This window comes from Mobula birostris, chromosome 5 (genome assembly GCF_030028105.1).
Source record: "Mobula birostris isolate sMobBir1 chromosome 5, sMobBir1.hap1, whole genome shotgun sequence".
NCBI classification, from domain to species: domain Eukaryota; kingdom Metazoa; phylum Chordata; class Chondrichthyes; order Myliobatiformes; family Myliobatidae; genus Mobula; species Mobula birostris.
Genome location: NC_092374.1, coordinates 188873398 through 188893910, shown reverse-complemented (window position 1 = coordinate 188893910; position 20513 = coordinate 188873398). Strand labels below are relative to the sequence as shown.

The window sequence follows — 20513 nt, the reverse complement described above, 5'->3', positions numbered from 1 at the left end:
GCCATTTGGTGTTACCCTGCAGTTGGGTCCGACCCACCCAGATTTGCCTCTGTCGGGTAAGCAGGCCATTTGGTGTTACCCTGCAGTTGGGTCCGACCCACCCAGATTTGCCTCTGCGGGGTGAAGTTCCGCGTCCTGCCCAGGAGAAGCTCCCAGAACCCCAGCCTCGAGGATCCCGCAGCCGGGCTCCCAGAACCCCAGCCTCGAGGATCCCGCAGCCGGGCTCCCAGAACCCCAGCCTCGAGGATCCCGCAGCCGGGCTCCCAGAACCCCAGCCTCGAGGATCCCGCAGCCGGGCTCCCAGAACCCCAGCCTCGAGGATCCCGCAGCCGGGCTCCCAGAACCCCAGCCTCGAGGATCCCGCAGCCGGGCTCCCAGAACCCCAGCCTCGAGGATCCCGCAGCCGGGCTCCCAGAACCCCAGCCTCGAGGATCCCGCAGCCGGGCTCCCAGAACCCCAGCCTCGAGGATCCCGCAGCCGGGCTCCCAGAACCCCAGCCTCGAGGATCCCGCAGCCGGGCTCCCAGAACCCCAGCCTCGAGGATCCCGCAGCCGGGCTCCCAGAACCCCAGCCTCGAGGATCCCGCAGCCGGGCTCCCAGAACCCCAGCCTCGAGGATCCCGCAGCCGGGCTCCCAGAACCCCAGCCTCGAGGATCCCGCACTAGAGTAGGGACCTGACGAGAGTACGGACCTGACTGGATACAGACAAGTCCTGTTCCTTGTACTTAATGTGTCTCGCATTTAGGTCCGTTCCCAGCGCCCCCCATTGTGACAACTCGGTAAAATGGTCTGATCTGTGTGAAGAGTCTGCAAGACAGGCTCGGTACTTGTGGTAAAATAAACCAGTAGCAATTACAAGGCTGCAGCCTCTCAGAGGTCACATGGGGTCAAAAACAGGAAGTGCAACACTTTCTCAGAATTGAATGTGGAAGTTCCGAGTGGGGAAGAGAGAACCAAGATGGCTTCTGCAAACCTGGTCCAGGAATTAACGTGTCCAGTTTGTCTGGAGGTGTTCACCGATCCGGTCTCTCTGGAGTGTGGACATCACTTTTGCGCAACGTGCATCTCTCAGGTTTGGGAGAGGGTCTCGGGGGATGTCTCCTGTCCTCAGTGCCGGCAGGTGTTCGCCCAGAGGAACACCAGGCCCGCTCACATCCTGAGCAACGTCACGGAGAATGTCAGACAGCTGAGGGTGGGGGCGGTCGAGCGGAAGAAGGAGCTTGTCTGCCGGGAGCACGACGAGAAGCTGAAACTGTTCTGTCAGGAGGAGCAGGAGATGATCTGCCTGGTGTGTGGCCTGTCTGCGCAGCACAAGATGCACAATGTCATCCCGATAAAGGAGGCAGCCGAGGCGAACAAGGTGCGAGATCGCCCGCCTGAACTCACCGCCATGCGGTCGGGGAGAGGGGCGGGTGGGTAAGTGCTGAAAGAACAGGGAGACGGAGAAGGGAAACTTTGAGAAGGTGGAGAGCTCAGAGAGGGGGCGATGAAGGTCGGGGAGGAAGGAAAACGATAGGGACAGAGCAGAGATATGGGATTGTCCCGTTTAGAGGTGAGAGAGTTGTTTGAGAACGAAGGAAAAGACGTTTTAAACGGGAGGAAAATCGGAGAATATGGCAAGGGAAAGGGAATGTAGAAAAGGTCAAGGGTAAAGGAAGGAATGGGGAGAGGCGGAAAGAGGAGTGTAGATGAGGGATGTCTGACAGCTGAGAGGCTGCAAGGGAGGGGAGGTGGGTTCTCACCCAGACCATGCTCTCTGGCTGCTGCCATTGGGAAGGAGGTACAAGAGGTACTAGTCACCAGGCCAGTCAGGCTCCTGAAGCAGTGTGGATAACTTCACTCACCTCAACACTGAATTGATTCCACATCCAATGGACTCATGTGGTTTTTCATAAATGCTATTTATATCTTTATTTTCCTGTACATATGACGACGTGCAAACACGTTGATGATAAATTTACTTCGAACTTTATCGGGCAGAATTGGGAGGTGTGGAGGGGAGAGGTCGAGGTGCAGCAGTTGTAGAAAGAAGACAAACTGAATCAGATTGGAGATGATCGAACAGGAGGGAGGTGTGGGAGAATGGGGAAATGCAGCATGGTGTGGGAGGGGCAGAATGGGGTATGGGCAATATTGAGGAAGGGAATGAGAGAAAGGGACTAGGAGATGAAGGGTGAAGGGGAGGTGACCATGACTGGTAGGAAGGTTTGAAAGAATGATTCTATTTCCCCCACGGGATTACCCCCCCAGTCCTCTGCCACCACCCCCCCCCCCCACTTCGGTCAGCAGATTCAGCAGGTTCATTTCTCAGATCTTCTGCATCTTCTGACTTTCAGGAAAAGTTGGAAGAGGCAGTGAAGCTTTTGCAAGAGCGAATGAATCAGAGTGTTCGGACTAAGCAGGAAGGGGAGACTGTGATCCGGCGGCTGAAGGTAAGGAATCATTCGGTGATCGTGGATGGTTCCCTGGGCTGTGTGTCCAGTGTCCTCCCACAGTCCAAAGACAAGACTTTTCAATTGTTAGTTTAATTGGTGATTGTAAATTGTCTGCTGATTAGGTTAGGGTTAATCGGGGTTGCTGGGCGTCATGGCTCGAAGGACCTTTTCGATGCTGTATTTCAATAAATAAATAAAGAGACTGACAGTGACAGGTCCCTTTCAGCTGTACGATGCTGTCCCACAGCAAAATGTAAGCAGCTGACTGTAAATAATAACTACAATGAAAGGAATGTGTGGACTGTTTTCATTACCTGACCTTATCATTTGACATGAGAAGTTAGAGACTGCGTTCTATATGTTGTGAAATGTCCACTGTTACTTGGTCCCTGCCTCCATCCAAACATACCTTACTGCTCACCCAACCCCTGGGTACACTTTGGAGATGCCAGGGACTATAGATGCTTGAATCTGAAGCATCTTGGTATCCAGTATTTTACATATAAACCACCTAACCTCTTTATCAGACTCCAGCCTGTTTCTTGCTCCCAGATATTGAGCATTGTAAGTAATGAGCTCCTCCGGCCTGTGTGGGGAGCCAGAGGGCACTGTGCGCCGAAGGTTACAAAGAGCAGCTGAATTTGTGAATTTAAAAACGCAAACACGAGGAAATCTGCAGATGCTGGAAATTCAGGCAACACACAAAATGCTGGTGGAACGCAGCAGGCCAGGTAGCATTTATAGGAAGAAGTACAGTCGACGTTTCAGGCTGAGACCCTTTGTGAATTGTTGATTTGACGTGAGTCAATAATCCCTGGTATTTTATTGGTTTAATCTTCACAAATTGATTTTGACTGGCAAGGGCTTTCTGTGTTCTGTGATTATTTAAGTGGGTTGCGTTTTGAGAACATCACCTCTCAGGGTGTCATTCATTTGAGCCACTGAAGTACTTTTGGAATTCCAATGTATTAACTTTGTATTCAGTCTCTACATGGGATTCTGTCATTCCTCCGGACCTGGATTCAGTCATTACCAGCGCTCACCATGACAGATTGGTATGGATACCAGCTGAATCCCTTGCTTATATCCTAGCCTGTAACTCACTCCTGGGTATCCATTATTCAATATAAAAAACACCCTGAACCCATTGATTAGACCCCAGCCTGCAACATAGTCCAGGGATCCACTATTCTATATATAGACCACCCTGAACCTATTGATTAGATTCCAGTCTGTAACTCACCCCTGGATATCCCAGTCATGATAAAGAGACTCAACCTGAAACCTTGACTATTCTTTTGCCTCTATAGATGCTGACTAATCTTCTATCATTTTGAATGTCTAAGACGTTGCCTTTTATTGTCTATGTCCAACTCTTTATTAGTCCACCCCACGTGCATCACCTCACACTTCCAAAGATTAAATTCCAATGCCACCGCTTTGCCTCATTTCCCAACAGATCAATGTCATCCTGTAGACTCTGACTGTTCTCCACTCTATCAACACAAGTATTTTCGTGTTAACTGGAAAATTACAAATCGTATCTTGTACACTCCTATCCAAAATGATCTGCAGAACAAAACAGTAGGAGTCCCAACAGTGATATTTGTAATGCTTCACAGGTCACAAATATCTAATCACTAAAACAACACAATCTGCTTCCTATTGCCAAGCTAAGTCTATAGATACAATTTGCCACCTCACCCCATATCCTACGGTGTAACCTTTCCAAACATCCTCCCATGTGGAATCTTGTCACTTTACTGAAGTCCCAAAGGACAACCTGAACTATCCTCTTCACTGCATGTTGTTCTCTCTTCGATTCCAGAATGGGGATCAATCCCAGAGATCCAGTCAGATACTTGGGATTGGATTTTGGTCAATTATTCTGTCTATGATTGTTTACTCTGACCCCACTCCAGTCAGCGCCCATTTTTCACTTTTAAAAAAAAAAAGCAACCCTGACCCGAGTGTAAATAACCACTCCAAGCAGCACCAAATGTGTTATTTAGAAAATAAATCATTCAAATGCATGAATTATATTTGGCCAGTGACTCTCTGCTAACCTCACTCTGATTCAGGACCAGGTTGATGGACGGAGCTGTCAGATCAGGGCTGAATTTGAAAAGATGCACCAGTTCCTGCGTGAGAGACAGCAGCAGATGGAAGCAGAGCTGCAGAGAGAAGCGGACAAAATCCTAACACAACTGGAAAACAACTTAAAGAGAACCGTCGATGAAATCTCTTCACTTGAAGCAGTGATACAAGATGTAAAAGTGAGATTGGAAATTGACGATCCCCATGGGCTCCTCAAGGTACAGGATGTGTCACTTTCTTGTCTGGGGCATCCAAACTGTCATAAATACCTGTGAGTGAATTTAATTATATGGGCAACTAGGGTTAATACTGGTTTCCTGAATGCAGTCAGTTCAATAGAAACTCAGAAACGTTCAGAGACTAACCAGCAGTGGGTTCACACCCTGCCCTTGCCATCCTGGCCCTGGGTTTGACCCCTGTGTGATTGCTGGAATGGAGATCATCCTTTGAGTGTGGAAATCCCAGAGCAATTGCTTGAATCATCACCAGGAGGTGCCCTCAGCACCATGGGGGTGAGGATTGATTGACCCCAAATAAATACCATGGGGGGGCGGGGTGGCATGGTAGCATAGCGATGACCGTGACGTGATTACGTCTCAGGGTGTTGGAGTTCAGAGTTGAGTTCCAGTGTCCTCTGTAAGAAAGAAAGTCTGTAATCCTTCCCATGTGCATGTGGGTTTCCTCTGATAGTCCAAAGACATACCAGTTAGTGAGCTAGTTTAGACTGGGTTAAAGTTGTTGGGTTGCTCGGTGGGATGGCCCATCGGGCTGGACCATCCTGTTCACACTGTATGTCCAAATAAATAAGTGTGGAAATTGTTCTGGGAATGGGCTGTCCTGAATCACAATGGCAACCCCGTGTTTCCTGTGTCTGCACAGGCACAGATGATGTCATTCCTCCAAATACTCCTTTCCCAAAACCGGTCCCAGCTACCTCTCCCTTGTGTTACAACCAACTCTGTATTTGCCCCGGCTGCTGCTGATCATATCACCACCAATGCAGTCTCACATTGCCCACCTTTCTCCCCCTTCCCTCACCTCCTTCTCCTCCCCATCCTCCCCTGTCCCTTTCTCTTCCCCCTCTGTGCTTCGCTCTTCCCTAACACACCCTCTGCCCCTTCTTTCCCCTCCACTGCATCCCACTACCCTGCCTTTCATCCTCCCACATTTGTCCCCAATTGTCCCATTCCAGGCCTGGTCCCAGTTCCTCCCCACTCTGCACTCCCACCCAACCACAGACCCTGTGCTAGTCCCCATTCCCCAGTGTGGTGCATCACTGCATCACGACCACGAGAGAGAGAGAGAGCTGGAGAGATGCCTCACTGACAGAGACACTCCACCCTCCAGTGTTTTGTTTTAATAATGGATGCTGTGTTTTTGATACATTGCCTTTTAAAGAGCTCCTCAATACTGGGGAGGCAAGCTCCCGTGATAGAACTGATTGAGTTTGCAACCTTCTGCAGCATTTTCTGATCCTAGAAAGTGGCCCCTCCTCACAACATAATTGAAGCATAAATTATACACAACTTTTATAAGGAAGAATATAATTAAAACCAAGTTCATTTTAGTGCAAGAGGTCAAAGTGGTCACAGTGATGATAAACTGTCGTGATTTGGGTTTTGCTGATTTCAACTGAATGGTTGAAGGGAAGTAGGTGTTCAAACAGTTCCGTTTTTGAGAAGAGAAGAAGGTATTGGAGGACATAGAGAGGTAACCTCAGAGTGAAGGGTTTTGCTGTGGAAAACAATCAAATTAGTTCCTCAGTCTTTCTTCTGGTTGAGTGTCTAGCCTTCATACTCCAACCCTTCCAGAGAGTTTCAACTACAGTTTCACTCAATCCTATTCTCTCTCTTTTTCCTCAGGATATTCAAGCCCTTTTGAAGAGGTGAGTAAATTTTAGCTGAAGTTCTGACACCGGGTGCTGTTGTGTCTCTAATGCTCAGTTTCTTGACCGGGGTTCCATGAGAGGTTGCTAGGGGTTCCACAAGAGATCATGTAAAAAAACTTTGTTTTTTGAACTAAGTACAACGTGTGATGCGAGCACTCACAGTGGTGGGCAGTGACCGAGCAGACCCATTAGCAATCTCGTTAGAGATCTCTCAGCCCAGTATGGGAATGCACTGCTGGGCTATTTTTATTTGCTTGAGTGCATTCTCAGTTTTTACCGTGAGGTAGGGGAGGTCATTTGTAACTGGTGAGCACTGTATTACACAGAGGGTAAGATGTTAGTTTGATAATTGGTGAGCACTGTATTACATGGAGGGGAGGACGGTAGGCTGATAATTGGTGAGCATTGTAGTGCACGGATGGTAGTATGGTAGGCTGATAACTGATGAGTGTTGTATTTCAGAGGGGAGGCTGGTAGTCTGTTGAGTGTGAAGTGCATTTTCCAAGCATTGAATAGAGTTGCCCAGCTTGGGCTGTGACACCAGCCTCTCCCTCCTGAATAACCTCCCGCAACTTCCCCTGACATGCCACCGACTGACTGATGGGAGCAAACAAAGTACCAGTGTATAGAAAGTAAGAGAAATTTTCATTCGGGATGGCCCAGTGTGGCGATTTTTGAAGTGGAGGTATGAGATGGAAGAGGAGGATCCTAGCCTAGGCCTACGGACAATTCTGATAGGGTTAATGGTGAAGAATTTCAATCTTCTGAGTCATTTCTCTGCACTAGTGCAACAACGGACACAAATAAAGGTCCATCTTTACATTCAAACTATCAATGGGTTTTACACGGACTGGTGATCCAAGTTGTCCGATTCCATTGTGCCTAGTCTGGGCAAACAACTTACAAATGTAGCAATGGCTCCAGCAAAATAGAAAAGACAGTTAACGACAAATCACAACCGTATGAAACATAAAAGTGCTGATTATTTTAAATGACTGTTGGAATCAAAGAGATTCCAGCTTTTGAATATAAAGTCACAGTCAGTAAAATAATACAGGAAGCAACTTATTTAGTAGCTTTAAGACCAGTTCACTCGAGAATGTTTGAAAAACTGTGTGAAAACCTCAACAAAGAGCAAACCAGTCTCCTGTTACATGTGGAAATCCAGTGGCTTCGCAGAGGAAGTTCTCAACAGGGTGTTTAAGCTGAAAGCTGAATTGCAGGAGTGATTTCTGACACCGGGTGCTGTTGTGTCTCTAATGCTCAGTTTCTTGACCGGGGTTCCGTGAGAGGTTGCTAGGGGTTCCACAAGAGATCATGTAAAAAAACTTTGTTTTTTGAACTAAGTACAACGTGTGATGCGAGCACTCACAGTGGTGGGCCGTGACCGAGCAGACCCATTAGCAATCTCGTTAGAGATCTCTCAGCCCAGTATGGGAATGCACTGCTGGGCCATTTTTACTTGCTTGAGTGCATTCTCAGTTTTTACCGTGAGTAGGGGAGGTCATTTGTAACTGGTGAGCACTGTATTACACGGAGAATAGGCCAGATTTTGCTGAGTGCTTTGAATATGAACAAACTGCTGCATAAACTAGCCTACTAACAGAAATTCTTCATCATATGAACCAGTTAAACAAGTCTCTGCAAGGCACTGGAGAAAATGTTTTGACTTCAAGTGACAAGAATCTTAGATTTAAAAGGAAACTGAATCTTTGGAAAAATCATGTTGCAAAAACCTTGAAATGTTTCCACAGCTGCTTGTGCTTGAGTGTGAGGAAGGATATCAGAAAGTCACAAGTCTTTTTGAAAACCACCTGGAATAACTGCAGAACAAAACTTTCTTTCTTTTTCAATCTTTTTATTAATTTCAAAATATAGAAACAAAACATAGCAATAATACAAATAGTAGGAGATATATTGTTACACTTAAAAAAAGTAATTGTAAAATCAAATAGTGTAAATTAACAAAGCTCCCAATCATGTAGAACTAACAACAGATAATACAAAGCAAATAAAAACTGGAAAAAAACATGAAAAAGAAAAAAAAAACAAAATGAAAAAAAAGCAAACCCCATCCCCAAAGAAAAACAAAATTAATCAACTAAACTAAAAGACTTGGGCAAAACTAACAACTTAAAAATGGAAAAGAAGAAAACCTTAGTGTCGATGACTCCATTCCCCTCCAACAACAGTACAGAGAGATAAAACAAGTTTGGAAATGATCAAATTACGTCAAATGAAAATGCTGAATGAATGGCCTCCAAATTTTTTCAAACTAAGTGGAAGGGTCATAAACTGCGCTTCTAATTTTCCTCAAATTCAAACAGACCATAGTTTGTGAAAACCAATGAAATACAGTAGGAGGGTTAATCTCTTTCCAATTCAACAAAATGGACCTTCTAGCTATTAAAGTAAAAAATGCAATCATCCTTCGTGATGAAGAGGTTAAATTATTTAAGTCTATCATTGGTAGTCCAAAGATAGCAGTAATTGGATGAGGTTGTAAGTCTATATTTAGGACCATTGAAATAATATCAAAAATATCTTTCCAATATTTCTCCAACAAGGGACATGACCAAAACATGTGGGTTAAAGAAGCTATCTCGGAATGACATCTGTCACATATTGGATTAATATAAGAGTAATAACGAGATAGTTTATCTTTGGACATATGAGCCCTGTGCACTACTTTAAACTGTATCAACCTATGCTTAACACATACAGAGGATGAATTCACCAACTGAAGAATTTTTTTCCCATTTTTCAGTTGGTATATTAATCTCAAGTTCTCTTTCCCAGTCAGCTTTAATTTTATTAGAAGCATCAGGACATAAATTCATAATTATATTATATATAATTGCTACTACACTTTTCTGAGAGAGATTTAAATCTAAGATTTTTTCCAAAGTGTCCATTGGATATGGGTGTGGAAAATTAGGGGAGACAGTAATTAAAAAGTTTCTAATCTGTAGATATCTAAAAAAGTGAGATCTGGGTAAGTTATACTTATTAGAGAGTTGATCAAAAGACATAAAACAATTATCCAAAAATAAATCGTGAAAAGATATTATACCTTTGGTTTTCCAATCAAAGTAAGCTTGATCCATCGTGGAAGGTTGAAAAAGAAAATTTGATATAATGGGACTTGCTAGAATAAATTGATTAAACCCAAAAAATCTTCGGAATTGAAACCATATACGTAAAGTATACTTAACTATTGGATTGTTCATTTGTTTATATGATTTAAAAGAAGTAAAAGGAAGTAAAGTTCCTAAAACCGAACCCAAGGAAAACCCTTGTAATGAATTAGATTCAAGATTTACCCAGTGAGGGTTTAAAGATACGTCCAAATCTCGTAACCAAAATTTTAAATATCGAATATTAATTGCCCAGTAATAGAACCTAAAATTCGGGAGGGCGAGCCCCCACCCCCTCCTTTTTAGATTTCTGTAGATACCTTTTACCTAACCTAGGATTTTTATTCTGCCAAATATATGAGGAAATTTTTGAATCTACATTATCAAAAAAAGATTTTGGGATAAAAATTGGAACCGATTGGAATATATACAAAAATTTGGACAAAATGATCATCTTAATAGCATTAATCCGACCAATCAAAGACAAAGAGATTGGCGACCATTTAGTAAATAAAAGTTTAATCTGATCAATTAAAGGTAAAAAATTAGCTTTAAATAAATCTTTATATTTTTTTTGTAATTGTTATCCCTAAATATATAAGTGAATCAGTAACCAATTTAAATGGTAACCGTCCATAAATAGGTACATGCTTATTTAAAGGGAATAATTCACTCTTACTAAGATTCAATTTGTAACCAGAGAAGTTACTAAATTGAGCCAACAGACCTAGGATAGCAGGAATTGACTTCTCCGGGTTAGAGATGTATAACAACAAATCATCTGCATATAATGATAATTTATGTATTTCGTTTCCACGGGTAATACCAACAATATTTGGCGAGTCACGAATAGCAATTGCTAATTGAATAGTAAAGGACTAAGAGGGCAACCTTGCCTAGTACCACGAAAAAGACGAGAAAAAGGAGATCTATAATTATTTGTACAAACCGAGGCTACCGGGGAGTAATATAACAATTTAATCCAAGATATAAATGTCAAATTAAAATTAAATTTCTCAAGAACATTAAATAAATAAGGCCATTCAACTCTGTTAAAGGCTTTCTCAGCATCTAATGAGATAATACATTCCGGGGTAATAAGTGAGGGGGTATAAACAATATTCATTAACCTCCTAATATTAAAGGATGAATAGCGATTTTTAATAAATCCAGTTTGATCCATGGAGATAATTTGAGGTAACACCTTCTCCAACCTAGTTGCTAGAATTTTTGAAAAAATTTTAGAGTCTACATTCAGAAGAGATATCGGTCTGTATGATGCACAATCAGTAGGATCTTTATTCTTTTTAAGAATTAAGGAAATAGAGGCTTCATAAAACAATTGTGGTAATTTACCTAAACTGATTGCTTCCTTGAATATTCTAGACAACTTAGAAGAAAGAATGGAGGAAAAAAAATTTAAAAATTCCACTGTGAACCCATCTGGACCGGGTGCTTTACTGGAATTCAATGATGAGATTGCAGTTATTATTTCTTCCTCTGAAATGGATGCTTCTAATGATAAGCAATCTTCAGGTGATAGTTTCGGAAAACTCAATTTACTTAAAAAATCATGCATGAAATTAGAATCATGAGGAAAATCAGAGTGATATAAAGAGGTATAAAATTCTTGAAAGGTTTGGTTTATCCCAGCATGATCAACTGTGAAAGTATCATCCTGTTTGCGAATCTTAGTAATTTGACGTTTAACCGAATCAAATTTCAATTGGTTAGCCAGTAATTTACCTGATTTATCGCTGTGAGTATAAAAATCACTTCTAGTTCTCATTAATTGATTTTTGATCGAGGATATTAATAATAAGCTATGTTCCAACTGGAGTTCAACTCTGTGTTTGTACAACTCCTTACTGGGAGAAATAGCATATTTTTTATCGACTTCTTTAATTTTATCAACCAACAGAAGTATTTCATTGTTAACACGTCTTTTCAAACGAGCCGAATAGGAAATAATCTGACCACGGATATAAGATTTAAAGGCGTCCCAAACAGTTCCATTGGAAACTTCTTCCGTAGTATTAGTTGAAAAGAAGAAATCAATCTGCTCCTTTATAAATTTGACAAAGTCCTGATCTTGAAGCAAAATAGGGTTAAATCGCCATTGTCCGCTAGTACAAGAGGTGTCCATTAACTTGATGGAAAGTTTCATTGGAGCATGATCTGAAATAGCAATAATGTCATAATTACAATCAACTACATATGGAATCAAACGAGAGTCAATCAAGAAATAATCAATTCGGGAAAAAGAACGATGAACATGTGAAAAAAAGGAGCATTCTTTATCATTTGGATGTAGAAATCTCCAAATTTCTGAAATCCCAGAATCCAACATAGAAGAGTTAATAATAGTGACCGACTTATTCGGTAAAGCCGGACTACCTATGGATCTGTCCAATATGGGATTCAAACATAAATTAAAATCACCGCCCATTATCAACATATACTCGTTTAAGTTAGGAAAGGAAGTGAATAAGTGTTTAAAAAAATTCAGGATAATCCACATTCGGAGCATAAACATTAACCATAGCGACCTTTTTATTAAAAAGTACCCCAGTAATTAACAGAAATCTGCCATTAGGATCTGAAATAATGTCTTGATGAATAAATGTAATTGAAGGATCAATAAAAATTGAAACGCTTTTAATTTCGGCTTGAGCATTTGAATTGTATTGTTGTCTTTTCCAAAACTTAAAGAAGCGTTGATTGTCCTCTTTCCTTACATGAGTCTCTTGTGTAAAAGTAATATGAGCATTCAGTCTTTGGAACACTTTGAAAATCTTTTTCCGTTTCATTGGATGATTTAAACCATTTGTATTCCAAGAGACAAAATTAATAGTATGAGCCATAATTGAAAATTAACCCTTTGGTGAGTAAGGGGTTAACCATAATGTGAGCTCATGAAATCGGAAGAGGAATACATGATTAGAGAGGAACCGGAAATCTCAACACTGCGGACATCTTTGTAGTTCTGAATCAGCCCAATAGAAAAAATTAGAAAAGAAAAAGACTACCCCATCCCCCAACCCCAAGAACCCCGAACTAAGCCAAAGAAGGCTGAAGAAAGTACTAACTAAAACTAACTCTAACCCCATTTCTGCAGGGGGCAACTCCAAAAATATATGTTAAATAGGTGACCTCCCGGAGACTAATATATGTAAAAAATAAACAGTATAGTAAATTAGTCTGCATAGTAAAAATTACTAAAATATATGAAATAACAAAAACTTAGTGTCAATACGTATAATTAGTTAATTATAAACGAGTAAATAAAAAATCGCTCCAAAAGGAGAAAAAAGGATCATGGGAAGAAGAAACATAAGAACATGGCGTCCCGAAAAAAAAACAAAGGAGGTTATACAAAGAGAAAGACAAGTCGCCATTTTAATTATGCAGAAACCAAAAATAGGAAACATATAACTAAAAATGATCGTCGGATCAAATCATTAATAATAACGAAAAAGGAAAAGTTAAAACAAAAGGTTAACTAAAGGAAAATGATGTTATTCACAGGAGATAAGTATTCTATATAAGTTATAGAATAACAACTATAGTAATAAACAAAGAACAAAAATCTTGGACTTATAAAAAACCTTCATCGCACAGTAGTAGAAGGTTTATTTTTAAAAAAACACCAGAGAAAAAAAAAATTGGTGCTGGAAGCACCCGACGCAGATTAAGAGAGGGTGTCTGTATCCGATGGGAAGTTATCATCCAAAAAGCTTCGAGCGGGAGCGGTAGAGTGGAAGACACGACGATTTCCATCGGGAAGAGAGATTCTGAGACGTGCAGGATACAATAGTGCCGGTTTGAGATTTTTTTGATAGCATTCCGACATTAGAGGTTTAAAAGTCAGTCGTTCCTTCATCACTTCAGGACTATAATCTTGAACTATCCTGAAGGAATGCTGGCGATACTTGATCATCCCTTGTCGACGAGCAGTCTGGAGAAGCTGTTCTTTAACATTGACATAATGGAAATGAAGAATAACTGGTCTGGGTTTGGAAACAGCTGCTGCTGACTTTATCCACGTTATATGATGGGCGCGGTCGAGTAATGGAGGATCGTTGGGAAAAACTGAACCGAACGAATCCTTTAAAAGTTGAGCAAAGAATATTGCAGGGTCTCCAACCTCAACATCCTCGGGTAAGCCAATTAAACGTAAGTTTTGTCTTCTCGATCGATTCTCAAGATCAATAATTTTGGATTTAAGTTGTTGGAGTTGTTTAGTAGTCGAAGCTAGATTCTTCTCTAAGATCTCAACTTTTGTATCCGTCTTCTGAGATTTAGTATCCAGTTCAGAAATTTTAGCATCATGTTCTTGAACATCAGAATTCAGGGATTTCAAAGAATCCGTGATTGGTTTTAAATCTTCATTGAGGCTTTGGCGATGTTGTTCAAATTGAGCAGTTAAACTTTCAGATAATTGTATCCGATGCTGCTCAAACATTTCCTCCAAACACTTCATCATAACTTCGTAAGTTAATTCCATTTGTTTGGAATCACCTTTCTTCTTTCCTCCGTTCCCATCAGCGTCTTTCCCATCTTTGGTTTTAGATCTCGTACTCATTTCTTTAGAGTTACAGTTTACAAAAGGAAATCAATTAATCAGTAAATCAGGAAGATAAAGTAAATCTTCTGGTGTACTTAAAGTTGATTAGATCAAAGAGATCATAGGTTAAAAAGGATAACGGGAATGGAGCGAAGCCAAAGAGACGACCTCACTCCATGAGCGCTCCCTGCAGAATCCCAGAACAAAACTGAACAGTATTTTTCCTCCCTTTCAACACAAGTGCATGACTAGGTGAGGGACCATTTCTCTGAATCTTCTGCTCAGCCTGAGAACTTGACTTTGAGAGAAGAGGAAGAACTTTGTGAGATGCAGTCTGATCGTGCACTCAAGATGAGATTTACTGACCTGCCCCGGGACAAGTTCTGGATTTCTGTGAAAGAAAAGTTTCAAGCCATTCATTGGAATGCAATGAACATTTTGTTGCACTTTTCAACTTCTTACATGTGTCAGCAAGCTTTTTCTTGTTTAACAAGCATCACGAGTAAGGAAAGAGATTGTCTCATTTCAGTTGAAGGTGAAATCCATGTGTGCTGATCTCAAGTTCGACCCAGGACTCAGAAATTTATTATGTTTGCCTTATGAGTTGTTTAAAATTTATGCAAGAGAAAGAAAGAGTAATTTCAAGAAAGGTAAGCTAAGCTTAACTGTCTGTATTTTTTCTCCCCCAAGAAAGGTCAACTAAAAATTTATCTTCTACTCGGAAGAGCATTGTACACAGTACTATGTTCACATGGAGTGGAGAGCGAGTTTGTAAGTGTGGTGGGAGCAAACAATGTTGGGAGTGGAGAGAGTGGAGAGTCATGGGAAGTGTGTGGCACAGGTGAGACAGGAGGAGTGCTGAGGGATGGTGACACGGGTGCAGATGTACCCAGCCCTGAGACACCAAGCAAGGTCATTTGATTTCAAACAATTCCTTTATTGATCATTACAGAATGTCTCTCTGGTGCGTTCTGCTCCGTCCCCTCTCCCTTCCCCTTGTCCAAACCAGGATTCCCCTCTCCCTGCCCCCTTCCCACTGTCAGTCCACAATAGAAACCCATACCAGAATCGGGTTTATCATCACTCAGATATGCCCTGAGATTTGTTATGTTTTTCCTTTGCGGCAGCAGTACAGTGCAATACAGAAAATTACTACAGTACTGTGCAGATGTCTTAGGGACTCTAGCTGTGTAAATGTGTCTTAAAGTTATGCACAGTATTGTATTACAGTTGAAAACAGCAAAAGAGTGCAGAATGAAGTATTACAGTTACAGAGAGAGTGCAGTGTAGGCAGACAATAAGGTGCAAGGCCGTGACGTGGTAGATGGATGGTGAAGTCTTCAGTCCATTATATCATACAAGGGGGCTGTTCAATAGTCTTACAACAGCAGGATAGAAACTCTCCCTAAGCCTGGTGATCTGATGATTTTGTACCTTCTCTCTGATGGGAGGGGTGTGGAGAAGAGAGAGTGTTCAGGGTGGGTGGGGTTTCTGATGATGTTGGCTGCTTTACTGAGGCAGTGAGAAGTGCAGACAGAGTCTTTGGTAATGTGTGTCACTAATTCCTGTCCCTGACTTTGTAGGTGTGAGCTGCCGGTTTCCAGTCCTGGAGTGGTGTCTGTCGATCTTCCTGAGGATGAGGCTGAAGGAAGATTGAGATATCTCAAAGTGTGGAAGGAAATGAGAGCCGTGGTTTCACCAGGTATCTTTCTCTTTCTCTGTAATTCTCCTTCTCCCCACTGCCCCGCCTTCTCTACTGTAATTCCAGAAACTCCAGATGCCAGCCTCTGCATTTATTAGTTACCATTCCTTATGACTTCAGGAGGAGCCCCCCAATACTCCCCCCACTCACTATACTCAACAGTATTGTGTCTGCTGTGGAGGCCTTCAGGTTTCTGGGTGTCACAATCTCCCAGGACCTGAAGTGGACACCCAACATGGACACTCCTATCAAAAAGGCTCAGCAGAGGTTGTATTTCCTACGTCAACTCAGGAAGTACAACCTGTCTCAGGAGCTGCTGATTCAATTCTATTCAGGAATAATCCAGTCTGTTCTCTGATCATCCATCACTGTCTGGTTTGGATCAGCTACCAAACAAGACAAGAATAGACTCCAAAGAACCGTCAGGGCTGAGGAAAGGATCATTGGTGTGAAGCTGCCCTCGATCCAGGACTTACGTGCATCTAGAGTCAGGAAGTGAGCAAGCAGCATCATTGTAGACCCATCACCTGTTCCAACTCCTTCCTTCTGGTAGGCGCTTTAGATCACTGTATGCCAGGACAAATAGGTACAAGAACAGTTTCTTTCCGTATGCCATCAGTCTTATGAACACTTGAATTTTAGTCTATTATAAACCAAGTCCACCTGTACATACACAGGTATACCTCATTGTATATATAGCTCACGACTATTTGCATTATTGTTTTGTTTGATTTTCAATTCTGTACAGCGAGAGCTCAGGGAAACCAGCATCAAATTCCCTGTATGTGTCCACATATTTGACGATAATAAAGGAGTCTGATTCTGATTATCAGCCATGTGTTCAGTGTGTGCAACATTTCTGCTTCTAACACACACAACCTGACATATGCACTGTCTTGTAATGCATCCAGAACCTCCCCAACACCCTTCCCTACCTCATCCCTAGTTGAGGCAGCTTCAATTCCCTCCATCACTGATTGATGGATTGGAACACTCAGCTTAGGGATATCTCACCTTTGGCAATACATATTGCTCAAAGTTTTGCCTCCAAAGAGGCAGCTTACAGGTGAACCCATTGCATCTCCCAGTCAGTGTTTCCTCAGATAATCCCCAGGTTGTCCCTTGTTGTGCAGCCCAGTGGAAGCCAACAGGACACTTGAAGCCCAACTCAGCACATCCATCACATTTATCAGCCAATATAGGAGCATGCAAACATCGTCGCTGATCCACACACACAATCATGGATGATCATCAGTCTCAATACCTTGGTCCTGCTCTCTCCTAATAGACCATAAGATATAGGAGCAGAATGCCACTCGGCCCATCAGGGCTGTTCTACCATCCCTCATCTCTCAGATTACCCCCGATACATTTCATATCTAGAGATTGATCCACCTCCATCCTTCATAAATTCTGTGACTTAAACAGAATTGGCTTCTGCGAGAAGAGAATTCCTGAGGTTCAACTCACTCCGAGGGAAGAAATTTCTCCTCCTTTCAAATCCGAAGGCTTTGCCGCTTATTCTGACACTGACCTGTAGTTTCAAGTAGTGATACCCTCTGAATCTGGTGCTGAATTTGCTACAAATCAACTTGTAAGTACAAATCGTTGTTACAACCTAAAACATCAATTCACAGTTTTTCCACACTCTTTTCACAGTTCCAATCTGATCTGATTATTCCAGAATTCTCTGTTCTTATTTCAAATTTCCAGCATCTGCATTTTTCGACTTTTTTTTTCCCAGTCCTGGTTATTCACAGAGTCGTAGAGTTCTACTGTACAGAAGCAAGCCTTCAGCCCACTCTGGCCATCTACTGTACACTAATCCCACATGCCCACATTTGGCTCATATCCCTCTGTGCCTGACCTTTTCACATGTCTGTCTAAATGTGTTTTAAACCTGGCAGTTGTATCTGATTCCACCACTTCCTCTGGGAGAATGTTCCAGATAGCAAGCAATCTCTGTTTAAAGCACTTATCCCACATATCACCTTTAAATCTCCTTCCCCTCCCCTTAAACCTCCACCCTCTTGTTTTTGATCGATCTCCCATGGGAAATGCTGCCTGTACTGATACATTTCTGTTTTGGGTTCACATCTCCAGCATCTGCAGTTTAAATAATAAAATTCCACTTGGCCCTGGCCCCTCACGGGCTGCTGTGTCACTGGGAATGCAGCTGTCATGGCTTGTCCTGTTTAGCTTTTAAAAAGAGCCCTGCAACCACATAAAACATCATAGAATACAGTCAGCTGGGCAGAGGAAGGGGATTGAACTACTCTGTAACAAATAACTCACTGTGACATTGTACAGTGTAAAGTAGGATGGAGGGAGCAGTGGGGATTGAAATCTCCTCCAGGGGCTCCGCACTTCCTGGGCTGAGGGAGGAGACGATGGTCATCCCTGTCAGCTCAGATCCTGTCAGTTCCAAGAAACACAGTCAAGATGCTGGAGGAACTCAACAGGCCAGGCAGCATCTATGGAAAAAAAGTACAGTTGACATTTCGGGCTGAGACCCTTCAGCAGGACTGGAGATAAAATAGACGAGGAATAGATTTAAAGGTGGGGGAAGGGAGAGAGAAACACAAGGTGATAGGTGAAACCTAGAGAGGGAGGGATGAATTAAATAGCTGGGAAGTTGATTGGTGAAAGAGATTCCGGGCTGGGGAGGGGTGACCGATAAGAGAGGACAGAAGGCCATGGAAGAAAGAAACGGCGGAGGAGCACCAGAGGGGGTGATGGGCAGGCAAGGAGATAAGTTGAGAGGGGGAAAAGGGGATGGGGAATGGTGAAGGAGAGGGTTGGGTTGCATTACTGGAAGTTTGAGAAATCAATGTTCATGCCATCAGGTTGGAGACTACCCAGACTGAATATAAGGTGTTGTTCCTCCAGCCAGAGTGTGGTCTCATTGAGACAGTCAAGGGAGAACCACTGGGTGATCCCACTTTGTCTGGCCAATGGAGCCTAAGCGCTCAGTGTAATGGTCTCCCAGTCTATGACAGGTCTCGCCGATATACAGGAGACCACATGGGGAGCACTGGACATGGTGTATAAACGCAACAGACTCACAGGTGAAGTGTCATCTTAGCTGGAAGATTCCATCTGGTTTTCTCACTGTAACTGTTTTGTTTCAGTGCCAGAGCAGCTAACACTGGACCTGGATACAGCTCACAATGAGCTCGTCCTCTCTCAGGATCTGATGAGTGTGCAGTACGTGACCACCAAACAAAATCGTCAGGATCACCCGAGAAGATTTGTAAAAGATTTGTGTGTTCTGAGTTCACAGAGTTTCACATCTGGGAGGCACTACTGGGAGGTGTGTGTTGGAAATAAGTATAGCTGGGTTGTGGGTGTCTGCAGAGAGTCTGTAAACAGGGATGGAGGCATCTCCTACACACCGGAACACGGACAGTGGGTTATTCATGTCTCTTCTAATTCAGTGAAGATACCAAATGTCATCTCCCATCTGGAAGTAAAACTCCGAAAACTGGGGGTTTACCTGGATTATGAGCAGGGCCAAGTGTCATTTTACAATGCTGACAATATGTGTCACCTCCACACTTACACAGACAGGTTCACTGAAAAACTTTGTCTCATCTTAAATCCATGTGATAACAAATCAGGCAAAAACTCTGAACCACTCACACTGCTCACCACGTAACACAGTGGGACACGTTCTCCGAGGTCTCAAGACTTCCCTGGACCCACTGAGCAGATCTCACTGCACCGATTCTCTGAAATACAACCAGAAAAATCGGAGCACTCTGCAATGTGGAAACATAGTTAATGTTTCAGGTCCAGACCAGCATGTGAGAACTGATTCTCTGTACCTCCTGTCTGATGGTAGGTGCAAGAAGATGACTTGGACAGTCGGGATTTTCAGTGATAGATTTTGCCTTCTTGAGGCAGTGTCTCATGTACGTACGACCAAAGTGAGGTGGGGTGTGTCAGTGATGTATTGGACAGGGTCCACTACTTTGCAGCTTCCAACATTCCTGCATGTTTGAATTGCTGTACCAGACCATAATGCAACAACAGGATACTCTCAGCAGGACAATTGTAGAAGTTTGTTAAACTGTTTCATGACAATCTGAACCTCCTAATAAAGTAAAGACACTGACACACCTTCCTTGTGATTGTATTTATGTGCTGAGCCTAGAATAAGTCATCTCATACGTTAACACACAGGAATTTGAAGTTGCTGGCCCTCTCCACCCAGGGGGATTTCTCCCTTGTTCTTGATTTCCCCACCAATGGAGACACCCTTCCAGTATCACTTTTCCAGATTATTTTCTCTTTCACATCTGAATCATTCATCACTATCCCTTCCCCTGCCTCATTGTACCCAAAGATTTCCCAATAACTTTTTTGCAGTCTGTGTTTCCAATACCCCCACCAGGCTGCCTTACCCATCCACAGTACAGGTATCTTTCCCAATGTACCTATCTTGTTGGTGCGGAGGATGGGGAGTGTTCACTGTGTACAGATCAGAAGTTGGGCAATTTGACAGTGGATGTTGAGAATATACTTCCCAATTCCCAGACACCCACACTCTGGGTTTCCTTCCCACCGTCTCTATGCTTCCCAGCCTCCCATTCCACCAACAAGAGCAGAACATCAATGTCAATCCCCAACCCCACGCAGGTCTGCAAGCACCGATCTCTGGGCACCACCAACAACCACCTACCCA

The 20513-nt window shown here is 42.8% G+C and overlaps 1 protein-coding gene across 1 annotated transcript; it reads left to right on the top strand.

Annotated features, from left to right (window-relative positions):
- The first annotated feature begins 931 nt into the window (after nucleotides 1-931).
- Nucleotides 932-19947, top strand: LOC140198151 (zinc-binding protein A33-like). The gene is made up of 6 exons (XM_072259123.1): nucleotides 932-1360; nucleotides 2337-2432; nucleotides 4517-4750; nucleotides 6395-6417; nucleotides 15708-15826; nucleotides 18958-19947. Exons 1-6 carry the CDS (start codon nucleotides 959-961, stop codon nucleotides 19482-19484), a joined length of 1401 nt encoding a protein of 466 aa, XP_072115224.1. The 5' UTR covers nucleotides 932-958; the 3' UTR covers nucleotides 19485-19947.
- The last annotated feature ends 566 nt before the right edge of the window (nucleotides 19948-20513 follow it).